Source organism: Gasterosteus aculeatus, chromosome 7, assembly GCF_964276395.1.
Source record: "Gasterosteus aculeatus chromosome 7, fGasAcu3.hap1.1, whole genome shotgun sequence".
NCBI classification, from domain to species: domain Eukaryota; kingdom Metazoa; phylum Chordata; class Actinopteri; order Perciformes; family Gasterosteidae; genus Gasterosteus; species Gasterosteus aculeatus.
In genome coordinates, this window is record NC_135694.1 from 23,537,514 (window position 1) to 23,563,041 (window position 25,528).

At 46.3% G+C, this 25,528-nt stretch overlaps 2 protein-coding genes across 4 annotated transcripts; one reads left to right on the forward strand and one right to left on the reverse strand.

Moving 5' to 3' along the window:
- Positions 1-3,251, reverse strand: zar1l (zygote arrest 1-like). 2 transcript variants are annotated; one of them, XM_078106558.1, is made up of 5 exons: positions 2,904-3,251; positions 1,156-1,711; positions 692-784; positions 501-575; positions 1-364 (listed from the first exon to the last, which is right to left on the reverse strand). In XM_078106558.1, exons 2-5 carry the CDS (start codon positions 1,708-1,710, stop codon positions 221-223), a joined length of 867 nt encoding a protein of 288 aa, XP_077962684.1. In that variant the 5' UTR covers position 1,711; positions 2,904-3,251; the 3' UTR covers positions 1-220. The 2 variants fall into 2 exon arrangements, with proteins under 2 accessions (XP_077962684.1, XP_040035787.2); XM_040179853.2 differs by lacking the exon at positions 2,904-3,251 and having other exon boundaries at positions 1,156-2,725.
- pds5b (PDS5 cohesin associated factor B) lies at positions 2,717-24,462 on the forward strand. Of its 2 annotated transcripts, none has more exons than XM_040179851.2 (35): positions 2,717-2,833; positions 7,120-7,247; positions 7,424-7,627; positions 7,860-7,946; positions 10,407-10,504; positions 11,305-11,431; positions 11,785-11,865; positions 12,481-12,621; positions 13,314-13,429; positions 13,708-13,802; positions 14,057-14,202; positions 14,416-14,567; positions 15,514-15,627; positions 15,859-15,940; positions 16,028-16,076; positions 16,272-16,411; positions 17,411-17,526; positions 17,647-17,752; positions 17,868-18,028; positions 18,112-18,235; positions 18,448-18,606; positions 19,052-19,120; positions 19,320-19,456; positions 19,629-19,752; positions 19,866-20,070; positions 20,184-20,298; positions 20,538-20,670; positions 20,792-20,911; positions 21,202-21,264; positions 21,362-21,507; positions 21,683-21,755; positions 22,674-23,101; positions 23,179-23,259; positions 23,494-23,593; positions 23,703-24,462. In XM_040179851.2, the coding sequence occupies exons 2-35, from the start codon at positions 7,140-7,142 to the stop codon at positions 23,733-23,735; spliced, it is 4,233 nt and encodes a 1,410-aa protein (XP_040035785.2). In that variant the 5' UTR covers positions 2,717-2,833; positions 7,120-7,139; the 3' UTR covers positions 23,736-24,462. The 2 variants fall into 2 exon arrangements, with proteins under 2 accessions (XP_040035785.2, XP_040035786.2); XM_040179852.2 differs by having other exon boundaries at positions 2,810-2,916.
- Positions 24,463-25,528: the final 1,066 nt, after the last annotated feature.

Here is a 25,528-nt window from a genome sequence, read left to right on the forward strand (position 1 = left end):
TAACTTTTAACATACAATTTCTTTATTTTATATATTGATTTTATTTTTACAAAAATAGTTCATATTCAAGTTGCGCTCCAGGACTGATGAAAGGAAACAAAAAGACCCCTAGAATACATCTCTCTGCTGTGTTAGTGGAGGGAACTTCCACCGGCGACATGCATTTGCACTCAGTCTCCTTAGAAACAGATCCCAGACCAGCGTGAACACGCCAGGCGGTTCAGACGATGTATTTGAAGCTGTAGGTGACGTCACAGGACAGCCTGGCGCCCTTGCAGCGGCAACACAGGTCCTGGCGATGAGGCCGCTTCATGTTGATGTGCCTCTGCTTCTTCTCGCAGCTGCAGCAGGTTAGAGAGCATCCCTGAGTGCAGAGGAGCGAGAGAAGAGCAAGCAAGTCAGAAGACTCTCCCAACACCTGGCGAAGGGCGCTCAAGGTTTAAGAAGCCGAGAAGACTCGCAACTTCGCATTGCTCCTGGAACAACCGAGTGAAATTTACCTTGCAGACGATGGACTCCACTCTGTAGGGGTTAAACCCCACCTGGCACTTCCGGCAGAGCTGCTTGTAGTAAACCTAAAGGAAAAAATAAATAATTGCTTTGTTTTTTTTTCGTATGCATGCAGATTTTGGCAAACATAAGTGTATGCATGCGGAACCATAGATTGCACTGAACAAACAAACCAGATTACCTTGCTGGTACCAGAGATGCACCACACATACGCACTCTCCCACCGGATGTTGCACTTTTTGCAGTGGAAAAAGCCATATCTCTGCTCCAGGAACTAGTATAATGACAGACAAATGGATTTCAAATGAGGGTCCCAAAACTTGAGTCAGAACCAAAGCCACCATAACTTTAATTTAGAATTGGCCTTAATGCCTTCGTGTCCTATTTAACTCTTTTGAAAGGCGCAATGAAAGAAGCTTTCATTTTCTAAAGCTTAGAATGAACCATGTTTATTTCCCAATACTGAGCACTTTTCGTCCTTTAGAGGCTACATGTTGCATCCCATTTCATTTGAACACCTTAATTACTGCAGTTGTCAGATTAGTTGATCAATCAACGTTAATCACAAGAATAAGGTTCATTTATCAAAGCGGACGCGCGTGAAAGTAACACGTGACTGTCTCCCGTCAAGAGAAAACCCCCCACCTGAAAGCTGGACCCCTTCGAAGACCCGCGGAGGAGGGTCTTCACCTCCGGCACCGCGGCCTCGCCACTGACATCCGCCCGATCACACCCCGCTGGTTCGGCGGCGACGGCTTCGTCCTCGTCGAGTTTCTTCGTGAAGAGCCGGCGGTCGAACACCGGCGAGTAGATGGAGACGGGCCTCCGGTAGCGCAGCCGGCTCAGCGGCGGCGTGTCGTACGGCGCCTTCCATTCCGGTTTAACTGGCTCCGGGCTCTCGGGCGTCCTCGGGGACCCGGAACGGTCGCCCACCGCGCACGGCAGCGTTTTGGGACCCAGCGAGCACTGCACGATTTTATCCACTTTGGCGTTCACCTGCACGCCGCACTCCTTGGTGGCGGCTTTCCGGAGCGGAGGCGGGGCCGCACCCGGGTGCACCTGGGCCAGGATGGCCTTGCAGAGCTCCAGGTAGTTCAGGCCCTGGGGGATCAGGAAGCGGCCCTCCCTCTTTGCCCAGCCGATGTCCTGGGCTGGGACAGCGACGCTGTACGCCGGACACGTGGACACGAACCCCTCCATCCTGGAGCCATGAAACCAGCGTGAGTTCTTCCTGCTGGGATTTAAACTGTCGCCATCGTGGCGGCCGCGCGCTGATTGGTTGATTGAGAACAGGAGCGCGCGTCCTCCAATTAAGCGGAAATATTAAAGAGATGCTCATAATGGTTCCAAACTCTGTTGTTCATTTGTATAAATATTGAATGTTAACTGGTGATTCCTAAATGCTACGATCCAATCTCTTCAAGGTTATGTTCATTGTTTTTAAATGCATTTGGATGTTGTTGTTTCCGTTTGAAATATTAAAAAGCACTGTAATTTTGTTTTGACAATGTGCTTTTCAGGCCATCACAGTGCTGAACTCAAGGACACCTAATCCGTACAGTTCCTAAAACCAATATGGTAAGACATGTGTTGTGGACTTCACCAGAGACTACGCAATGACAAGTTGAATAACTTACTAATAAGTAATGCACAGAGGCTGAGAGAGGAACAGCTGTTCTTCCACGCAAACGTTGCATATCAATGAATAGGTTCGCATGCAAAGGAATGAAAATGCTCCAAATGTTAACAGCGTTGTTAAGAGGCAGCTAAACTACTCGTAAATACATTTTACTTGGAAAAAACATTCAGTGTTGCCCTAACGAGAGCATTATGTGTACTGGGTGTGTCATTTATGGGATCGTTTCCGTACTAAAATATATTTGACATGACGGGCTGTTCGTTTTGCACTATTTACAAAGCATTTGGACTGGATTGTACGATGTTGACTACTTCACATAAATTAACTAATACCGTAATCAAACTGTAACGATTCTCTTTCTGGGCAAACGTATGGGGTAAAAAAAAATCCGCGTTATGCTACGAAACGACACGAATTGGTACGTTGATGGTCTGTGATATAGTTTTGGAATTACGTCACACTTACGTATTTATTTTGTTCAAACAAAAAGACGGATACATTTTAAATGATTTCACGGGCACCACTTAAAAAAAACATCCATGCACTTGCTCCATAGGTGGCGCTACACACCCGCCGATCGTTCGCACCGACGGGCGCTCCGATCCACACATATTGGCGCCATTTTGGAGCTAGGAGGGGGAAGAGAGCTGCAGAGGAGGACGCGATCACAATTCACCGTAACAGGTAATTCAATACATTGCACGAATAAGAGGACGTTTTGATCGACTGGCTCGGACTATTTTCAAGCGCTTACTGCGGGCGAAGAGGTAACGAGCCCGGGGTGGATCCACCGAGTAGCCAGCCGTCCTAGCCGATGAAGAAAAAAAAGCAGCACAGCTTAAGCCCGCGTCGCTCGCCTGTGTTCTCGGCAGCCGTGTCCGATTCACGGCGCCTGGCTTGACCTGGTCCCCGCGGCGCATAATGGTTAGCTAGTCACATACTAGCCCGTTCGCTAGGCTCGATAGCCCCGGTGGGACGAGCCGGGGCAATAACTCGACTCGGCCCATAGGCACGGGGGTCCGTATATTTAGTGCGATATAAGTGGTGTTAGCCGGGCGGAGGAGGGGGGGCGGTGTTTTTGTTCGGCGTAAACGTTTACCACACGTCCGCCCTCTCGCCGCGGAGCTTAGCTAGCGCTGGGCTAACGCTAGCTAACGGCTGCGCTAGTCGGCGTTGTCGCCAGAAGCTAACGCTAGCTGAAGGAAGCTAACCAGATTAGCACACGGGTCAACATAACGGCAGCAAGGCGGTGCGGGGCTGTCCCGAGGAGTCCCGCAGCCTCGGTCCCGCCGCTGTACCACAACAACCAAGCCGCCATTCATTGCTTCCTCTCACGTCAACTTTATTGAAGTAGCAGCAATCCGGTCGGCTGTTCCTCTGCAAAAAAAAAACAACAACATGTTTTTATCGTGACCTCATATTATCGAGGTGAATATTTGTACCAGGCGCGTTACTGCAGACATGGTGGGTTTGTTCTATGAACGATGAATGCCACGGATTCGATATTGGCGAACGACAATTAGGCGTTTGTCGAAGGAGCAGAAGAGACGCGACGGATTATGAAGCTAAACGCAACGCAGCGCGTCGTTTCGTTCTTTTGTGTGTATTTTTTTTGACAGCCATCAGCCCGTGATCGTAAATCGGGAGCGTTCATCGGGTCACAACGTTGTAACATTTCTCACAAATATCTGCATTCCGTAGGATGTTTTGGGTTATAGACGGTTTCATTGGGACCCATTAACACACACGTCAGTACTGTTCAATCACAGTGATTGTGTTTAATAACATATAATTATATATATCTTTTTTTAGATATTCTAATGTTCCATCAGAAATCAAGCTGGAGCATGCCTGGTACTGGTTTTAGACCTTTTAAACCTGTTCTAGAAGAAATACTTAACAACATGATGTGTTGTCTGCAGAGCCCCAATGGGAATCTATTTGTTCCTCTATGATGGTTTTACATTCAAGCAGAGGCGGAAACGTGTGTGCGTGTGCGCGCGCGTGCCGCTCTACCTAATAACACAACGTGTCGTTCTACGCCCCCTTGTCGGTTTTGCTGGTGACATGTCACCTGTCAAATATATCAGGGTTTACTCATCTGAAACCCTGCTCCTCTGCTTTGTTGTCATTTCTGCCCGGCTGGTTCAGATGCGGCGGACTTGCTCTGTTCAGAAAATGTCTAGATAATTTAATTTTGAAATAGTGCTTCCCTGTTCAGGCAGTTTGCATGCTTTCTATTTTGCGAGGGGGGGGGTGGGGGCAAATTTGTGGAGGTCGTCGAGTTCCCCCCTTACGACACCCAGCTGGCGTGCGGCCCTCCTGCTGGTGTGGGGTCGGCGTCTGCTGACGCCATCCTCGGGGTGAAACCAAAGGGCGTCTGTGTCGGGGTTCAGATTGGTTTAGGGGAGCTGAGCTTTGTCTCCACGTTTTGGGCTGGCAGCCGTGTCAAAGGGGCGACATGGTGAAGGGCCTGAGCAACGTGTGTTTTAGTGTGATAAAGCAGTACTGACTGGACGCCAGTCTGTGTGTGGTTATTTACTGCTGCTTTTTATTCAAAGTGAAATCTTCTCTGCTGGACGGCACCCAGACGGACGCCCAGGTTGACAAATGCTCTGCTCTGATTGGCTGCCAGAGCTCTGTGTGGTAGACCAAGAGAGAGATGTACTCGAATTTGGCAGCAGCTGTGGGGTGGAAAAGAAGGTCAGAATCAAACAATCTGGCAGCCTCACAGTGTCCTGTGTGTGTGTGTCCGTGTGTGTGTCCGTGTGTGTGTATTAATGAAAGCTCAAGTAGTAGGCAGACATTCTTCATAATACTCAAATCTCCATAAGCAACGTTTTGTTCCCAAAGACAGTAAAAGTAATCGGCCAATTTCTTTATGCTTTTAGTAACAGCGGGTGCTGTTTATTTTCTCCTCTGAGAGAAGAGGTTGTTGTGTAACGAGATATCAGAGCTCACAGAGAAAACCCATCCCATACCAGAAGCCTCGGGTGCCACATTCAGTCCAGCCTGGTGCTTAACTGGTAACAGCACACAGGACTGGGTATGGACCGTGGGCCACTCGATCCCATAGCCGTCTTTCCAGTTGTCCTGACTTTCTGTCCGTCCGCCACGCAGGATATTGCAGATCTATTTAAATACTGTTGTTTTCCTGAGAAATTTGATCAATTTCTCTTTAACTGCGTTATATTGCAGTTCTATCACCGGTAAAAAGGAATCAAACGCGGTGCCTTGTCTTGGGGGGGGCGTGTTTATTGTTACTTTAGTAGTAAATGGCTTACACATGCTCATTTAAGCGAGGTGCATCTTTTTTATTGCTTTATACGGTCACAAGCACCTCTTATCTTTATCAATTTATCTGACGATTAGTTGTTTGGTTTATAAAGTGGGATATAATTATCCACAGGCCCACTTGTTTTGTGTGACAAACGGCCCTAAACACACATTGTAGTCCTTTTCATTCCCATCGGCTGAAAGGCGTTGATTTAATCAGCGCCTCTGAACTTTCCACCGACGTGCAGTTTGTGGTTTTCTTTTTACGATCCGGTCACCACGGCTTCCAAAGCCAACCTGCTTGCTTTTTATTTAATCCGACCAACAGACCGAAATCCAACAGCATTCCATTTGCTGTCTTATTTATTCAGCGTATCGTTTAACCGAGAAAAGGATTGGCCGAGTGATTGACGGCCGTTGTTAGTCGCTGTGCCGTTGTTGAAAGAGCCTATTGATTCAAAACGCAGAACAAGTCAGCCACTTGACGCGCGCCACCATCAGCTGTGACTCCGGTGCCCAGAGCCCGTCGCCCACACGGGGCCGATGGGCCCGCTTGTTCCTGGTGTGTTGGGTAAGACTTGCATATGAACGTGCCAGGCTTATTGAATTCCAATGACCTTGCAGTGAAGCCACCGTGTTCCCTTTCACCTCCAATCCGCGACTGGGTAGAGTCCCACTAACATTTTTAGTCATTCAAGCTCGTTACCTGCAGCGGATAACAGCGTGTAGGGCAATGTCATTTATTAAGTTAGGGTTTTTTAGTTTTTGCACAATGAGTAAAATGTCTAAATTGTGAGTAACACCCTGCGTAACAGTGTTATTAACAGTGAAAACACGGTTAAGGTAATCGCTGTTTACAAGATCACTTTTGAGTCACGCTCAAACAGCTATAAATAGTTGAGTAAACTATCATATAGGAGGAAGGAAAGTGTTGTTTAGGGTCTGTTTATCTGTTTTCCAGACTCCCTGAGGCTATATTCTTTGATTTGTAGTGTTCTAATTCAGTGATTGCAAAACATCCGCCTCTGTTACCCTCCAAACTCCTGGGGAGTTCTTGACTTCTATCCCTGCTGCTGTTAGAAATGTGACGATCCCACATAACGTGTCATACTTGTACCGTATCATGACATGCTTCTAGTTCAGTATGCAGACGTTTTGTAGATTCACAAACAATGAGTCCGGCTTGAATTCGTCTTGACGTAGTTGAGGATGTCAGCGAGGACTCCGTGGCCAGGTGGGCCGGATCAGTCGAGTGGCGTTGCAGTTTCTAGTGGTCTGGCCGTGAGCAGGGTAATGAAGTGAAAGTCTGAGCACCATCTGCACCAACGGTAATGTCTCACACATGAATTGGCTGTCGTCTTTGGCCGTTTGTGGCGGTGGGATGAATCGTGGAGCCCAATGGTCGCGGCAGCGTGCACTGAAACGTTGGCTCGCTCTCTCGAATGCAGCAGTTTTATCCCTGATTCAGCTGGAAGGCCTTTCTGTGTACTGCGAATACTTTGCGGACTATTTCAAAAGTCCCATCTGCAGCTTTTTTAATTTTCTTTTGCAACTTTGAAGTTTTAAGAACAGAGTCCAAATAGTTCTAGCAAATCACCAGGCTTTATGCCTTTAATCCCTGTGTGTGTCCCGTTTCATCTTCTTCCTGGCGCTCCTCTGATTTGATTACAAGCGGTACTTTTCTCTCTCCTCAGGCAGCGCAGAGCTAAAGAGAATGGCTCACTCTAAAGCTCGAGTCACAGATGGGAAGGTCACCTACCCCCCGGGGGTCAAGGAGATCTCCGACAAAATCTCCAAAGAGGAAATGGTCCGCAGGCTCAAGGTCAGTGTCTGCTGCTGCAGTGTCTCCTCTGTCTGCTGTGTAGTGGGACACATCACGGGCTCATTGTATGTGTATAAGAATCTGTACTAATATTCAAGAGCGTTTCATATATTTTAAGGGTGTGAATTGTGTTTTGTAAGCCAGAGTGTTAATTAATAGTTATGCCCGCCTTCCAGATGGTCGTGAAGACCTTCATGGACATGGACCAGGACTCTGAGGAAGAGAAGGAGCTGTACCTGAACCTGGCCCTGCACTTGGCCTCCGACTTTTTCCTCAAACACCCGGACAAAGACGTCCGTCTACTGGTGGCTTGCTGTCTGGCGGACATATTCCGGATTTACGCCCCAGAGGCGCCCTACACCTCCCCAGACAAACTCAAGGTACGCGGGGAAGGTTCCGCTCTGGCAAACGGAACCAAGCACTGGAAAGTGGAGATCACTGCGCTCCGCCGGGATCGGCCACGGTTCCGGGTTGCATCCTTTATTGGGTCTTCTCTGAAGTATTCATATAGTATTAACCAACTAATGTTGCTGGAAATGACTCCTATTTATCCACTTACAGGTAAATGTTGTCTGTGTGGCTCATTGACTTGTGCGTTTCTTTCTGGTCCAGGACATTTTCATGTTCATCACAAGACAGCTCAAAGGACTGGAGGACACTAAAAGCGCCCAGTTCAACAGATACTTCTATCTGCTTGAGGTACGTCACCGTTTGTCTGTTTCTTTTTCTTTCATCCATTCTGAATCCCGCATCGGATCTGCTACGCTTTGGCTTCAAGACATTTGCAGATACTTGTCTTTAGAAAATAAATCTACAATCACCTTTTGCCAGTTTAGTCTGAAGACACTTTCAAGCCGGGTGGCGGCTTGAAAAATACTCGCACAATGCAGCCGCAGCATTAAAGGGGGGAGATGAGCAGCAGAGGGTTGTACGGAGAACCAGATCAGCGGCCGGGAGTAGTGTGTCTCGGCTTGAATCCTTCAGGTGTGTCGGAGGAGGAGTGTGGGGGAGGGTGTTGTTGTCTCCCCCTCTTCTGTGTAGTGCCTAGTCTCATCAAAGCATTCCAAATCACTTCCAGTAGCCGACATTACACCATGAAAACACTCCCTGGGTGTCGTTGATGATGCAATGTTTCTTCACGAGAACCCTGCTCAAATACATTTTAAGTTCTATTCATCAAGCTTTTGTACCCGAGGAGCAAAATTCCTCAAAGATCTATAAACATCTGGGTGCTCTTGTTCTAGCAGCGGTGGAATGTAACCGAGCAAAGTTCTATTTAGCTTTTCTGTAATTACATCTCTGAGGAGCTCTTATAACTTCCCTGCATTTATTACAGGCCTTCGCTTTTAATTATTCGACACGGACCATTCAACATCGTCAATAGCAACCGCCCTCCCCCACTGGGGGAGAGTGTGTAGCCGACACTAAAGGTCACTATGGGTCACGGCCCCGGGAAGCTGGGAACTCTTGGAGATGAGTGTTAGAAAGCTGCAAGTGACTTTCCCTCTGAGCCAAACTAGAGCGGCTCGCTGCGGAGGGGGACAAACTTATTGTTCATTTTGCAACTGGAATTATAAAATCTACTTTGTCAGGGCGCCACAGTCTATGGAACTAATGGGAAAAACTGGGGAAATGCACATTTGAGTTAACAAATCAGGCTATTTTTCCAACAGGAAACTCAGAGACTATTTGCAAATGTGAGAACTCTGTCTTGTGCTGCAAGTATAATGTTCACTATGTAGAACATGTTTGGAATGAATAGAGCAGCTTTTCTGTCGGCCTCCTTCTGCCCAAAAGTACTCCGTGCCTGTGTGTGTTTTACTGGCAAAAGCAGGTAAAAGGAACTTGTGAATGTGCGAGCTGGATTTTGTTCAGTTATCTTGTTGTTGAAGTATGGAAGGCAATCCGCAGCACAAACCATACATTTCACTAAAGTAGGATACCTGGGAAAACATGTGTCCATTTTTTAATTATTTATATTGTTTTAATGTTTGTTAAATATTCCACCTGGTTTGGGGTGAATTAGAATTTCCTACAACATTTGATCTCTGGTCTTCTGGATGCATTCACGAGTTTCTGTGCATTTTCAGGAACTATATTGTATTAAATAAAGGATGTGAAATCCCAATGGAGGAGGCGCTGGTGGCTGAATCACGGGCAGCAGAAGCTTATTATAGGGTACATACTCCTCTAGAGATCTGGAGCAATTTGTCACTTATGTTCTTCTTCTCTGGGCTGCAGCACAGTCTGCGTCCACCTTAAAAACAGTTCTAATAATAAATATTGAAGGCCGTCACTAAATATACTAGTCTAAATGTGTCAGTATTTTTAGCATTCTCTCGAATGTGTTGCCCTAATGTTCTGTATTAATGCTTAGGTTTGCTCTTCAGTCTTAATTGTGTGTAAAAACTGGGCTGGGCGCCATATTTTGGGGGTCGCTGCTTCACCTGTAGTAATCCTGTATCATTGTGTGTATTTCTTGGGGTTGACTGTACATCGCCCGTAACCACGGCGATCCTGTAAACCTCTCGGTTTGAAGGCGGCCCCGGCTCATGTCATTAAAGCTGCACGGTATCTAACGATGAGTCCTCGGGTGCCGTTTTTATGCTTCGGTTTATCTCACCTCCTAAACACCACGTTTCTGAGGCGGCCTCTCTGAATGGTGGAAGTTGTTCAGGTTTCGAATGGAATCTCAAGCTTACCCAGATTACATTGAGCTCTCTGAAAACAGGCAGCATCTCAACAGAGGCGCCTTTTACAGAGCTTAATACGGACTTGCAGCTCATTGTCTAGCTGCGCCGCTCTCCGTGTTGTTGTAGCTGTTTTTCCAGGAAAGGGCCGTAACCCCGCTGCACGCTACCTGCTCGGCCCCCAAGCAGCCGTCTAGACCGGGGGAGGTAGTTGGTGCATTTCAGCAGCTAAAGAGACTGTCACCCCCCCTCCCCCCAGGAGTCGGTAGAGACCAAAACTGGAGCTAAAAGGTGCAGAATATGCCACACGAGTTCCTCAGGCTGCAGCGAAGGCTTTCTCCAAATGATTGCTGACGTGGTTGTGTCTGCGCGTGTGAATTCCCTCCTCCAGTCACCCAATTCTCCTTTAGTCTTATTTAGTTTGCTGCATTGTCACTAACAGCCGGCCTGTTCTTCTCTTTTTGTTCAGAACATAGCGTGGGTGAAGTCCTACAATATTTGCTTTGAGCTTGAAGACAGCAATGAGATTTTCACCCAGCTTTACAGAACGCTCTTCCAGGTCATCAAGTAAGTGTTTATTTTGTATTTGCTTCAAAGCAAACCTCGGTGCAGTTATTAATATTTCTGTCCATATCTGCAGTGTTTCTTCCCCCCCCTTCAAACACATTTTGTCTGCAACAACGTCCAGAAGGAGTCTTGGTAGCAGTCAATCTGCAACACCATTAAACTTCACAATAGCCCTTATTTGTCTTTGATTGCACCACTATCTTCTTTTTCCTCCCAACCCTGCTCTCAGTTTCACTCTGCTGACCACAACCGTGTGGGCTGAATTCTGCCATGCAGAATTGGGCTCTTTGCCATTGTAACAAAATGATGTGCGCGCGCGTCAAGTTTGTGCCAGAATGATGCTTTTTTTATTTTTTAATATAGGGAGCCTTTAAAGAGCTCTGCTTGAAATACTACCGTGAGCTTAAAGGTGCAGGGGAGTGTTTGTGTGTCAGTGAAGAGACTGTAAGAGAAAAGGCTCTGCGGACAGCAGTCACCAACATAGAAATCTGGGTAATAAGCGTTACCTCCCGCTGTAATGCTGATCCAGTACAGGCCCCCCTCCCCCGTCTCTCTCTGTGTGATCAGGGCATCTCAGTCTGTTTGTGTGAGGACAGTTTGTTTTCAAAAGACACACAGCCACTAATGCCTGCTGTGAGCGGAGGAAATCTTAACCGTGAAAACCACCAGGGTTCGTCTCACTTTTTAGCTCGGCCCGTTTTACGTTGCTGCCTTAACCGGCATCACAATGGAATATTTCATTTGAAGTCGTGCGATGACGATGTCCTTGGTCTGTGACCCTTCCTGCCTTGTTTCCCTAGCAACGGCCACAACCAAAAGGTGCACATGCATATGGTGGACCTGATGAGCTCCATCATCTGTGAGGGAGACACCGTGTCGCAGGAGCTGCTGGACACCGTGTTGGTCAACCTGGTCCCTGCACACAAGGTATGTGCACAGAAGAACGGCCACGCACTCCACTTCTACAATCGCATAAAGAAGACTTTACACTCATGCACGCGCACAATCCATGTTGGTGTGGAGGGCGCTCTGAAACTGAACTAATTGCTCAGAATAGCCCTTTCCATTCCCTGTAATTCAATGAGCCCCCTGCAGGTGAAAAGAGGTAACGCAGCGTTGAAGTTTTTTGTCTTCGTTGGGTAAAATCCTCAAAGGGCAATTCTGCCGTGTGACAACCAAGAAATGATGTTTTAGCACACCCTGTGCAGTTTTTGTCATCTGTCTGAACGAGATCTCTGACCTGCTGTTTGATCCTCAGATTTGTTTTTCTGTCCTTCTAGAATTTGAATAAACAAGCGTACGACCTGGCCAAAGCTCTGCTGAAGAGAACCGCTCAGGCTATTGAACCGTACATCACCAACGTAAGATCACATCTTTGACATACTTTTTTTTTTTTGTCTTTTAAACGCTTCTACAATGTGGCTGCATAGAGCTTCCTGTTCCGAAATTAAACATTGCAGCGGTCTGTATCCTGTAGTAACCAAAACTAAAAAACGCAACCGCTCCACCGGTTATTTGGGACACAGTGGGGGATATTGCAGACTCAAGGATTGTCCCGCTTAACCTGTGCGGTTGAACCAAGGCAGAAGCGTCTTGGTGTTGCAAGAGCTTTATATCTGTACAAACGTTGCAGCTAACTGATACCGTGGCCATAAAAATCCACCAAATATATAGGCTGAGGCTTTTTTGGTTTTCATGCTGCTGCAGTGTTGCAAATCCAGATCAACACAGGCTACTGAAAAAGAGTATCATCAATGCTGAAGGTGCCAGGTTCATGCAAAGGAAACAGGTCCTTGGGGATGCTGTTGTGTACCTGACCCTTTGACCTCTCCATAGAGAGGGAGCCAGAAACTAGGGAACTTTGCAAGGCTCACATTGTGAATAATGCCCATTAAAAAGTAAAAGGTCACGTGTTAAGTCCCGGCTTGATGTTCAGCATGTCTGATTGGTAACCCCGATTCCTCCCTCTCCATCAGTTCTTCAACCAGGTGCTGATGCTGGGGAAGACCTCGGTCAGCGATCTGTCCGAACACGTCTTTGACCTCATCCTGGAGCTCTACAACATCGACAGCCACCTGCTGCTCTCGGTGTTGCCGCAGCTGGAGTTTAAGCTCAAGGTAGTGAAAGGCCCCTCTTTCAGTCAGGCAGTTATATCTGTTGGTGTGTGCGAGGGCGAACAAACGGAGCGACTTGACATTTGTCACATCATGCCGCTGGTGTAATTGTTTTTGCACCCGGCTGCACTTTATGAGGACATTCGACAGATGCACGGCCTCATTGTGGTCTTGGTTCTAATTAGATTCTGCCGGCAATAATTCTCTCCCGTTGTATTAATGCGCATGTTCACACACACCAAACCAACAAAACCACATTCTTTGACCTATTAACTGACGTGGTTGCACAGTGTCGTATTCTCTGCAGTGTTGATTCGTATTAGAAAAGACAGAGCGTTCGGCACGATGTTGCCTCTGCGGTGTCTCGTGAAGGCTCCTCCTGATGGGTGGCACTCATTAGCTGTTCACAGGGAGTGTAGATCACCGCCGTCTCCCCCGAAATGATCGCTGCAATAAAATACCTTCCTCCCCACCCCCACAGATTGCACATTCTCCCTCCATCTCTCGCTCCCATTCATCGTCTCATCATCACTTTTATACCTCCTTAATTTTCTTCTATTCCCCCCCACTGTTTTTCTTCTTCTTTTGCCCTCTCTGCTTCCTGAGTCTTTACTTCTCACTCTTGCCTCTTCGCATCCCATTCGGAAACCAGACTAATTCTCCCCACCTCCTTCCCCTTTGCTCTGTCTCTGCAGAGTAATGATAATGACGAGAGGCTGCAAGTGGTGAAGCTGCTGGCTAAGATGTTTGGAGCCAAGGACTCCGAGTTGGCTGCACAGAACAAACCGCTCTGGCAGTGTTACCTCGGCAGGTGGGTGTGGATGTCTGAAAAATAAATCTTATTTTCTACAACATCAGAAAAATTGTTTAGCGACGAAATGATTGTTTTCTCAATTGTTGGGGGTTAATTTGTACAAAAAAAAGGTTGTTGAATAAATATATTGCACGTCCCGTTTATGCTCTTTATATCTAGGTGTATCTCTTGCATCTAGATCATTCAAGTCTTCCCAACCTACCTTCCTTCTGGGTTTTGCATGTTTTTGTCATTTTGAGGGGGCTGATATTAATATTCATTTCTCTCCTCCAAAGGTTTAACGACATCCACGTGCCCATCAGGCTGGAGTGCGTTAAGTTCGCCAGTCACTGTCTCATGAACCACCCGGACTTGGCCAAAGACCTCACAGGTGAATTGGCTAAAATGCTCTTCCATCTGAGCAGATGCGTCATTGGAAACCCGCTTGTGATGAGCGGCGAGCTACCTTGCCCCTGCGCGTCGATGGGATTCCACAACACTCTACGAGCTCTCAACGATAACTTGTTCTTCTTTAACAAATGTGTTATTTTTGTGTCATGAAGTAACTGGCGGATATTTTCTCACTGTTGGCGGAGTCCCGTCTCTCTCACATCCCACTCATTTGTTCCCGTTTTTTTCCCACAGAGTTCCTGAGGGTTAGATCACATGACCCAGAGGAGGCCATCCGCCATGACGTCATCGTGTCTATAGTAACTGCTGCCAAGAAAGACTTGTCTCTAGTGAATGATGCTTTGCTCAACTTTGTAAAGGAGAGGACTTTGGACAAGCGAGTAAGTGGACAACTTCCGCTGTGGTGTGTTTTTCATATTGTTGTCATTGTGTTGTATTATATAACTTAAACAACTGTCTAATTGGATACAATCTTTAAAGGCATACAACCACAAGTCAAACTTTCTGGTTTTGAAAAGCAGGCTGTCTGCATCAATCAGTGTTTTAGATTTGCCTTCCTTCTTATCCTGCCCTATTCTCCTCCTCCCCATCAGTGGCGTGTGCGTAAGGAGGCCATGATGGGCTTGGCATCGATCTACAGGAAGTACTCGCTACAGGGAGAAGGAGGGAGGGAGGCCTCCAAGCAGATTTCCTGGATCAAAGACAAGCTCCTCCATATCTACTACCAAAACAGCATCGATGACAGGTTTGTTTAAACGTGCTCCTGGCCTTTCAAGTTACGCAAATAGAGAAGTTCAATTCCTTTTTATAGTCCTTAGTATTTAATACCTGTGGATAACTATAAAAAACAGCAGAGCGTTTACCTCCGTACCCTTTTAAAGATGGTGATTAGGATCAATGAGCTCCTTGAATCACAGTTTCTGCGTGCTTTGAGCTATTTGCAAAGTCGCTCGGATTTCTCCACATCATTTTTATTGGATGAATGTTCCATTCATTATCAAATCAAAAACCAAATCAAAGTGTCTTGACACTTTCAACCCGACTCGTATCAGCCCTTCAGCTTCCAACAAGCAGAGGCTTCTCTCCGGACTCAAACAATCAAACGTGCTCCACCTGCTGTTGCCTCAGGGCTCCAAAATGTCAAGCAGTCAGAGCCCCCCCCCCCCCCCCATGTGCATTTGAAACATGTTTGAAAGCATTAGAGGAGCCAGGCAGAAGACTGCAGCATCACTCACTTTAACTTGGGACATTTGGTGCGGTGTTGTTTCGCAAGATTCTGCAGTGCAAACATAAAACAAATAACCTTCGTTGTCTCAAATGTGGAGATATGCTGAGCAGTGTCAGAGACAGAAAACTCTCTACTGTAGCAGGACTTTTCCTCCGCGTGTAGTAAGCATAGTTTAAGGATAATTTCTGAATATTTTCCATTTTTACCCCGAAGGGTAGTAATAAAATGTGAGATTATTCCTGCACTGCTGAAATCTCACCAGTCTACTTAATTATGTCATCTCTAGTATGTTTGGTTAGAAACGACCAGTGAGGAGCTGTTATCTAATCCGTGCGTAATTATTTCAGCAAATTCAAGAAGGTATTATGAGACGGCACTTTTTCACGCTACGCCTCAGAAGGAAAACGGATATGTGGGGATTTTCTTTCCCTTGCGACCCAAACGATTCCTTCCATGTGCACAGGTTGCTGGTGGAGCGGGTCTTTGCCCAGTACATGGTTCCTCACAACCTGGAAACCACTGAGCGGATGAAGTGTCTGTACTACCTCTACGCCACCCTGGACACAAATGCTGTCAAGTAAGTGTTTCTCACAGATGGAGGATCAATGCAGCCGCAAACCATGACTCGCCACTTTCATCATGAAGAAAAAAAATGTTTTGGAAAAGATTTCTTCTTCTGAAATTCAGTTCAACTGAACCTTCTAGAACAAACGTTTAAGAGGAAACCGTTCATTTCCCCACCGTGCTACTGCAATGCCTCCTCCTCGTCTGTTTTCCACCCTCATCCTCTGACTCTTCTTCCTCTCAGAGCTTTGAATGAGATGTGGAAGTGCCAGAATCTGCTGAGGCATCATGTCAAAGACCTGCTCGACTTGATCAAGAAACCCAAGGTTACTAACTCAAGCACAGCACAAAAAAGGCAGATTTTTAACATACTCTTGTCTCACGTTTGAATTTTCTTCTGCATTTTGTTTTAGTCTGATGCATCAAGCAAGGCCGTATTTGCCAAAGTCATGGTGATCACAAGTAAGACTTTTTCTTTAAAAAACCCTACGTCCCTGTGTCTGAATTATCATCTCGTTCAGCCACACAATCTCTCCACTTGGCATAAACAAAGTAAAGGAACAAACCAAACTTTTAACGGCATTGCTGAGGCAGCGTGAGCGAACTTTTCGAGTGCATTCGTTGTAGACTAAAGCTTTTGATGCCATGTGACTACAGGGAACCTGCCAGACCCGGGAAAGGCCCAGGACTTTGTGAAGAAGCTGGCTCAGGTCCTGGATGATGACGAGCGGATCCGAGATCAGTTAGAAACCTTGGTCAGCCCCTCGTGCTCCTGCAAGCAGGCCGAAGTCTGTGTGGTGAGTGTCGGACCCGCGTTCACTTCATGGTTTAAACATTTTGTATTTCAAGTGGGATCTCTAATGTAAAATTAATTTAGTCCAATCTTTTGTAGTCAAAGACCGTGTAGACTGATGAAGGCAGTACATGTTTCATAGATCCCTTAGAGTCTGTTATGTTTTTGTGCCCTACGGCTCCATTTGGACACGACGACACTTGTTTTTTGAAACCCAACTCTGCTGCCCTTTAGTTTGAATATGAGAATATTAAGTTGGGACTTTTTTTTTTTTTTTTTTAAGCTCACATGCCGCATGCAAAGCGTTTGCTGGATACTCTTTTATTCATCTACCCTGTTTGCATAAGTGGAAATGCATGAATATACTGTTATAGATATAAAGTTATAAATATTATTATTATACTTTTTTTAAACCACTTCTGCTACAGTAAGGGGAAAACAGATTTCTTTTTTCCTTTAAAATTGGCCTTTTTAATACAATTGCTTTACCCGGAGAAGCTTTCGGTTCCGACTATGAGACTTGTTCAAAGTTTGTCGTAAATGTTAATAGGTGTTTCGGATATGAAATGACATCTGCTGCAGTTAAAGAGGTGCTACTGTAGCTTGAAAGCCCGAACCGGGATGATGGGGAGCAGTTTCTTTCCCTCGGGCCATCCTTGTCCTGAAGCTTTGACTTTCACTACCTATAAATCGCTACACGTAATCATGATTATTATTCACGTATTTCTGACAGTACTATGTTACTGTTCCATTTTTACTCTTTATTAACGCTTTTATTATAAACTAGTTAGTTGAAACATAAGAGGTTCATCTACTGTTTATTTGTCACACACGTGATCATATTTGAAGTTAGATTGGCATCCTATTAGTATAAAGAGGCGCATGCCTGAAAGGGTCCTTGTATCTGTAGTAAGGAGTGGAGATGGTTCTACTGGTTTGCCCAGCAGGGCGTTCCTCAGGGTTGTCGTTATTTTAAAAATGAAATCGTTTGTCACCTTTTCAGCGAGACATCACTAAAAAGCTTGGCAGCCCCAAACAGCCCAGCAATCCATTCCTGGAAATGGTCAAGTTCCTTCTGGAGAGAATTGCTCCCGTACACATCGACACAGAATCCATCAGGTAGTGCGTGTGCGTGCGCGTGCGCGCCTGTGTGAGAAATTAAAATGCCAGTGATCATTTATTCACTCCTGCAGTAATGGACCTTTTTAAATCTCTTTAATCTCTGCCATCATCGACCAGCGCGTTGGTAAAACAGGTTAACAAATCTATAGACGGAACAGCTGACGACGAGGAGGAGGGCGTCCCCACTGAAGAGGCCATCAGAGCAGGACTGGAACTGCTGAAGGTAAAAAATAAAATAAAAAAATGCCAGAAACGCACGGGCAGCCGTTGAAGTGACGCAAACAAATCTAGTTTACCTAGTAACTATGTATAAGACAGTCTTTTATTTCCGTCCCCAGGTGCTGTCGTTCACACACCCGGTGTCGTTCCACTCCGCAGAGACGTTTGAGTCTCTGCTCGGTTGTCTGAAGATGGATGACGAGAAGGTCGCGGAGGCCGCTCTGCAGATCTTCAAGAACACGGGCATGAAGATGGAAGAGAGCTTCCCTCACATCAAATCGTACGTTGCGTTGCCTGACTCGAAGCCGTCTCCCGTGCTCTGACCTGCTGCTGGTTTGTAATTCTCCCGCCTGCTCTCCCCAGTGTTTTGCTGCCTGTACTGCAGGCCAAAGCCAAGAGGGGGCCCCCCCGCCAGGCCAAGTACGCCATCCACTGCATCAACACAATGTTCACCAACAGAGACACGCACTTCGCCCAAATCTTTGAGGTTAGTCACTTCGGTATTTCCATTTTATAGTCTAGTTGTGTGCATCTCCCGGTCTGACCCATTTTGCAGAGGATTTCCAAATGTTTTTGTGTTCTTTCAGTCCGATTGCACTGATAGACACGCCTCCTAAGGCTCAAACACGGCGTCATGTTTTTTCACTTCCTTTGTGGATCAAACGGTGAATGGGCTTTTGCGTGTTTGTGTGTCCCCAGCCTCTGCACAAAGGCCTGGACCCTGCTAACCTTGAGCAGCTCATCACTCCTCTGACCACTCTGGGTCATCTGGCTCAGCTGGCCCCGGAACAGTTTGCTGCGCCGCTCAAATCCCTCGTCGCCAACTTCATTGTGAAGGATCTGCTCATGAATGACAGGGTACGCTTTTACGACGTAAACCGGACTCGTGTCGAGGGACCTGAAGACGTTTTTATTGTAATTTAGCTATTAGACAAACCTTTTTAAACGTGAGTAATCAGGTTTACAGTCTGGCAATCCCTTTGTCACAGTTCTAGGATCAGCATGGTGATTTCTTGTCCAGGAAATGAACCCTTTTAAAAACCGAACGGCCCGATCACGAGATGACATAATTATGTTAATGTGACCAAACTTAACCAAAAGTACAATGGGGAAAAAAATTGTGTTCACGTTTAAACATTAAGAATTGGTTTAAAAAAATATATATTTCACTAAATCTTTCAGTAGTCATGGTTTATTGACTCGCACAACCTTTTCTTGTGTTGTTTGTGTGAGGCATCCAAATGAGCTTGAATACTAATGTAGGCAGTTCAAAGTATCTAAGTATTATTTATGTTTTCTGTAGATTCCGGGCAAGAAGACAACCAAACTTTGGGTCCCGGATGAGGAAGTGTCCCCGGAGACTCTGGCCAAGGTCAGCGGGGGAACCTTCATTTGTCTCTTTAGGAAATGTCCACCTGATCAGTCTGCTGCTAGTTGTTCAAATATCTGAACAATACTTTCATTTAAAAGAATTGCAATGTTAATTCCTCCCCTTGATCTGACTCTTACGTATTCATCTTCAAAGTAATCCATCTTTTTTTCTTTTGTTTTACCCACCCTCCTCGGTCCAGATCCAGGGCATAAAGCTGATGGTACGGTGGTTACTGGGAGTGAAGAACAATCAGAGCAAATCGGGCAACTCCACGCTGAGGATGCTGACCGCTATTCTGCACAGCGATGGAGACCTAACGGAGCAGGGCAGGATGGGGTAAATGACATAAACTCAAGCTTAAACCTCCTGCTCAGACTAAGGCTGTGCGTGCATGTCGGGCCTTTTGAGAAGCTCACTTTGTCATCCGATGTATTTTTAATGGGTATCGTAGAGCTAAATGAAGACGTCCTCGTTTACTCTGGTCTCCTCTGATCCTCCCTCCCCCCAGTAAACCAGACATGTCCCGGCTGCGGCTGGCGGCGGCGTGCGCCCTTCTGAAGCTGGCGCAGGAGCCCTGCTATCACGAAATCGTCACGCTGGAGCAATACCAGCTGTGTGCGCTCGTCATCAACGTATGAATCCTCTTCTCCTGCACAGCTCGTGGTCCTCTGCGTCCTATTTCGTTTGTATATCGTCTTCTCCACGTGATGCCTCTTGTTTTCTGTGTGTCTCTCTCTCTCTGCAGGACGAGTGCTACCAGGTGCGACAAGGTTTTTCCCAGAAGCTCCACCGGGGGCTTTGCCGCCTCCGTCTGCCTCTGGAGTACATGGCGGTGTTCGCTTTGTGCGCCAAGGACCCCGTGAAGGAGAGGAGGGCTCACGCGCGCCAGTGCCTGGTGAAAAATGTCAACATCCGCAGAGAGTACCTCAAACAGCACGCCGCCATCAGTGGTACTTTTTACTCTACAGTATTGAGCTAAAACCAGAACATTTGTCCTAATGTGCATAAGTGAGAAATGTGTGGACATGTTGATGTAATATTTATTTTTGTCGTGTGACCACAGACAAGCTGTTCTCTCTGTTGCCGGAGTACGTGGTGCCTTACACCATTCACCTGCTGGCGCATGACCCCGACTACGTCAAAGTACAGGACATCGAGCAGCTGAAAGAAATCAAAGAGTGAGGCCGTAACCCCTGATAACAAAATGATACGTTAAGTGTTGAGAAGTGCACATTTCAGAAATAGCGATTCATGTTTAATGGTACTTGGTGCTCTTAAACACGTTACTGTTGCTGTTAGACCTTAAATCACCGATGTAATTTAAGTCTATGTCCAGGAAAATGGAAAGTAAAAAGCTACAAAAGTACGGCTGGAATTGAGATTTGCTGATTTGACACCTCCCTTCCTCTTCGACCAGGGCTCTGTGGTTCGTCCTGGAGATTATCATGGCCAAGAATGAGAACAACAGCCATGCCTTTATAAGGAAAATGGTGGAAAATATCAAACAGACAAAAGACGCCCAAGCCGCCAGTGATCCCAAAACCAACGAGGTAAACATCCCCCCCCCCCCCCCCTTGCAACTTCCTGTCTGCTTAGGAGGCCGAGTATGGACACCTGTGAATGTTTACTGCTCTTATTGGCTTTCGTCTCACCGTGTCGTCCCCCGTACAGAAACTCTACACGGTGTGTGATGTGGCCATGCACATTATCATGTCAAAGAGCACCACCTACAGCTTAGAGTCTCCAAAAGACCCCGTGCTGCCCACCTGCTTCTTCACCAAACCCGACAAGGTTGGTTTCTGCACCCCGAGAAATACATTTGAATCACAGAATTGTTTTCTTTTTTTTCTTTTTTTACACTTTTTTTGATGCATATCTGAGCTGCTGGTGACTGTTCCCCCCCCCCCCCCCCCCCCCCCCCCCCCATTAAATGACGGGTCAAGATGCTCGTGTACAAACATGTGTGCGGTTCTATGAAAGGTGCACAAACAGACTTGTTTGCAGCCACCTGACGTCCCCTCCTCGTCCTCAGCTTGTGTGTGCTGATTGTCCTCTATTCACAAACGAGTTCTCCGTTTCAGAACTTCAGCAACACAAAAAACTATCTGCCACCAGAGATGAAGTCTTTCTTCACACCTGGAAAGGTGAGCTTAATTGATCCTCTAGGCCTCTCGTTTTCGCCTCTTGTTGAGTGGAACGCGTATCTAACTCTTAACCCCCCCCCTCTCTACTCTCATCAAGCCCAAGTCGGCTAACGTTTTGGGTGCGGTGAACAAGCCGCTGTCGTCCGCGGGGAAACCGATCCAGAGCAAAGCTTCGCGTATGGAGACGGCCAGCAACGACGACCCGTCGTCCAACCCGGGCTCCCCGCAGCGCAGCAAGACCCGGTACGTGTTGTTGAGCAAGACTGTGAATCCGGTTCTGAATGTTCAAAGAGAACCTCAAGGATCTAATCGTGCATCAAATGGGGAAACGTGTTCATGAACTACACTGGACCGCTCGTATGTGCTGCTTTCTCTACGGTGTTTGTTTTTTTGTAACCGTTAGTAATTGCGGTTTCAGGCTCGACAGCACAGAAATGGATCACAGTGAAAACGAGGACATCAGCCTAAAAAGAGCCGACACCACTGACAAGGTATTTAACGCTCTCTGTCTGCTGGTGTTACGTCTTCTGCGATGTGACGGGTTGTTTAGTTTAGCTAAATGTTGACTTTTTAGAGGTTTTTGTAAATTTAAATTAGTCTTATCTGCGTCATCGACATGGTCATACGTTACTATCTTGTGTATATGATGTCTGTAAGCTCCAGTTATCATCATCATCATCATCATCATTTAAAATCCAACACAAGGAAACATATAATTATTATAATGCTCTTGGAAAGATGGCAGGTTTGTATTTATTTATATTTAATCAACCTTATATCGAGGAACCAAAGTGCTACTTACCTCTGATTGTGTTTTGGATTAGAACATAACACAAATACAAAAAAATGGTTTTTTCATATAATGTTATGTATTAAAAGCAATGAAGCTGACATTCTTAATCCTATTTTAGGAAATTATAAATAAATCAGAAGTTCCACAGTAACTTAGGACCAGTAGAGAGTTCTGCTGCTGTGATCCAGTTGAGTGTTTCCAGTCATAAACCCCGAGTGAGTCTCTGTTTAGATTCCACTGTGCAAACACCCGCTGGATTCAGGTAGAGATAAGACTTGTGTGTTGACTTTGTGTTGACGATCATTCACGACACGCCGCCGTCGTCGGTTCCTTGGTGTTGAGCTCTGGACTCGTGCCATTAAGCAGCTTTTGTTTTCTTCCTCTAAATGTCAGAGAATCAAAGTTTCTTCTAGCATAGAAGTAACCATGTTGCATCCCTTTTTTTAAAGTCTAACAGGCTTGTCACAATATTTCCAAGCGCTATCTGATTTATTAATCCTAAGAAGATGGTAGATTAGAAGACGCTTATTCGCACGGCGAGCAAAACGATGCAGACGAGTGGGAAGACATGTCCTTTTTATAGGAAAGCGGCGACTGATGTGTTGTTTTCTCACAGGATGTTGAAAAGCCCCGCGGCCGCAAACGAGCACTGACCTCCGGCGAAGACCAGGACGTCAAGCCGAAGCGCGGCCGCAAGAAGGCGGTGGCCAACGCGGCCCCGGTGGCCGAGTCCGAGGACCAGTGGGACGAGGACACCCGGCCGGAGGACGAGCAGAACAGCCCGCCGAAGAAGGGACGGCGGGGACGGCCCCCGAAGTCGGCCACGCCGGGTCAGGAAACGCCGGCCAAGGGGAAGAGGGGCCGAAAGAAGGCCGCCCCTCCGCCAGAAGAGGAGGAGGACGCAGAGCAGGCGGAGGAGGAGGAAGAAGAGGACGCAGAGGCGGTGGAGCCGGCGGAGGAGGAAGAGGATGACGGGAGCAGTGAAAACACAGAGTTGAAGACCAAGGCAGGCAGGCCGGCCAGAACGCCGCGGCGATCACAAGGGTAAGAGCGCAGAAACGTCTGCCGTTGGCTCCGGGGTTTCAATTTCTGTCTCACACTCTTTGTCTTCGTATCTGCAGGACGGAGTCGGCAGAGTCCACACCGCAGAAGAGGAGAGGACGTCCGCCCAAATCGGCCCAGCCCCCTGCCAAGAAACCAGCGTAAGATGATGTTTTTTCTTCTAAATCCCAAAAAAGTCCTGTGTGGGTTTTTTTTTTGTGAGGGGGGGTTGTTGTGGAAGCTGAAGCACCAGGAGGAGGCAGATCTTTTTGAGGAGAATATTTCTCATGAGCTAATCTTAGAATGCAGTGAGTTTGAGCAAAGACGATATTTCTAAATATTCTTTATTCTTTATTTCCCCCCCCCCATCCCTGTATCCCCTCTGCTGTATCCAGGCGCGGTGGGCGATCGAAGGCAGCTGCTGCTAAAGACGACTCTGAAGAGGAAGAAGACGAGGAGGAGGAGGAAGAGGAGGAGGAAGAGCCAACACCCAAGGTAGGCACAGTATTGACATGAATCAGATATGGGATATCTGAATATCAGACTCATAAGTGGAAGACTTTCTAAGCTTCCTGTTCCTTTGTCTCCACCACTTTTTCTGCAGGGACGCAAGAAGCCAGCGGGGCGAAGAAGATGAGCAGAAACGCGAGGGAGGACAAACGGAGACGGCGCGTTGTGGAGGAACGACGTAGAAAAGAAAATATGGACATTGAACTTTTTTTAACCTTTTCATACGCCGACGCTCCTACTGTTACACAAGTTCACACACATGCATATGCCACGTGCACGCTGCATCAGTGCATCCTTGTCGTCAGCTGTGGGTTGTTGCATTGTGTTGCGTTGTGAAGATGTTCGCCACATTCAGTCGAAATCATTTTAACAGGAAAAAAAAAAAAAAAGAAGCCCACTTGTAAATAGTCTCTTATGTCTGTTTCATGTTCTGTTGTTGTTTGATGCTGACTGGGGGGGTGCTGTAAAGCCTTTTACCCGCCAATATTATTATTATTAAAATGCTTCCATAAAGCAATATCAGTCATTCCTTCTGTCTTTGGATTAACTGTGTTTAATTGTCATTTTACTTAAAAGGAAAACATGCCTTTTTGTTGACAGATCTGTATATTAAAAACTTTTTTACTATGTATTGGGAAAAATTCAAAAATGTCAGAAACCCAAATGTCCAAATGTAGAGTTGCCTCTGGATAAAGGTTGTAGTGTGCGTCTCCTTTTGAGGTTTGTACCTAATGGTAGATGGAAGTCGTGAGCAGCTGTGGTTGTAGTGTTTGTCACTGCTGATTAACGTCACATCCACCCAGTCAGATCCCCGTTGTATCAATATAATTCTCTATAAAACCTTACATGTTTGATTTTTCTGTTTCTGGTTTGTCCTCACGGATAAAGTTAATCTGCAATTGATCCTTTTTCTGTTCTGCCTTTAAAAGGTAAGTACGGGTTAATATGTTCTACTCAACACGTCATACAAGTGTAACTATTGTTACCATAACAGTGATCAACCATAACTAAGCTGTAGGCCGCATTCAGCAACGAGCTGCTGAGTGACGCAAGTCTATGAAAATGATGCACCTCTTTTTGTCAGGTAATAAATTAGGAGACAGGAACTTGGACGTGACTTCAGGCCACTGGAAGACGTGAGTCCTAGTTTAAGCTATAGCGGCACGCGAGACGACACGTTTCATTCACTGAACTGGCCGAATAGTTTCTTCCCTCCGTGATCTTGAAAAGAACGCAGCGTTATGGCCTCTAGCTGTGTGCGGCCCAGATAGACCGCCGCACAACGAAAAATGACATTCTTCACGCATGTCTGTTGCTGAGCTGTACCACATTTAGGCTTTAATTAGCCAAGCTGTGATTTAAACTAAGTTCCAAGGGTAAAACAATTGTAGACATTTTAAATGTATTCATACGATTAGTTGTTGGGTCTATAAAATATTAAAAAACAACTTGGAAACTTTTTGTCAGCTAACAATCAGAACAGAACATTATATTGGAGTAAACTAAAAAGCAAATGGCATTTTTTCTTTGAAAAATATTACTTTAAACCATTAATGAATCATTAAAAATGTTTACCGGCTTCTATTTTTGGGACAAATGATTTCCTCTCAACTGACTTTTTTTTTTTCATTGATTATTATTTTACTTTCAAACGTTCATAAAAAAAATAATACATGTAAACTACAAGTTCAGAATCTGCACCTACCCGCACATGTTGTATTACAAACACACACACTAACAGCCCTCTTGAGTTATTTATGCAGGGGGCCACATGGACCACCCTGTCCCGCAGTAAGAGCTCTGAGTTTCCAAGCAACCAAGCAGAAAGGCGATAAGGAAGCGAGGTGACCATGGTGCAGCAGAGGGAACACCGGCTCCGCTGTTAGTTTACCCCCCCCCCCCCCCCCCCCCTTATCCTCC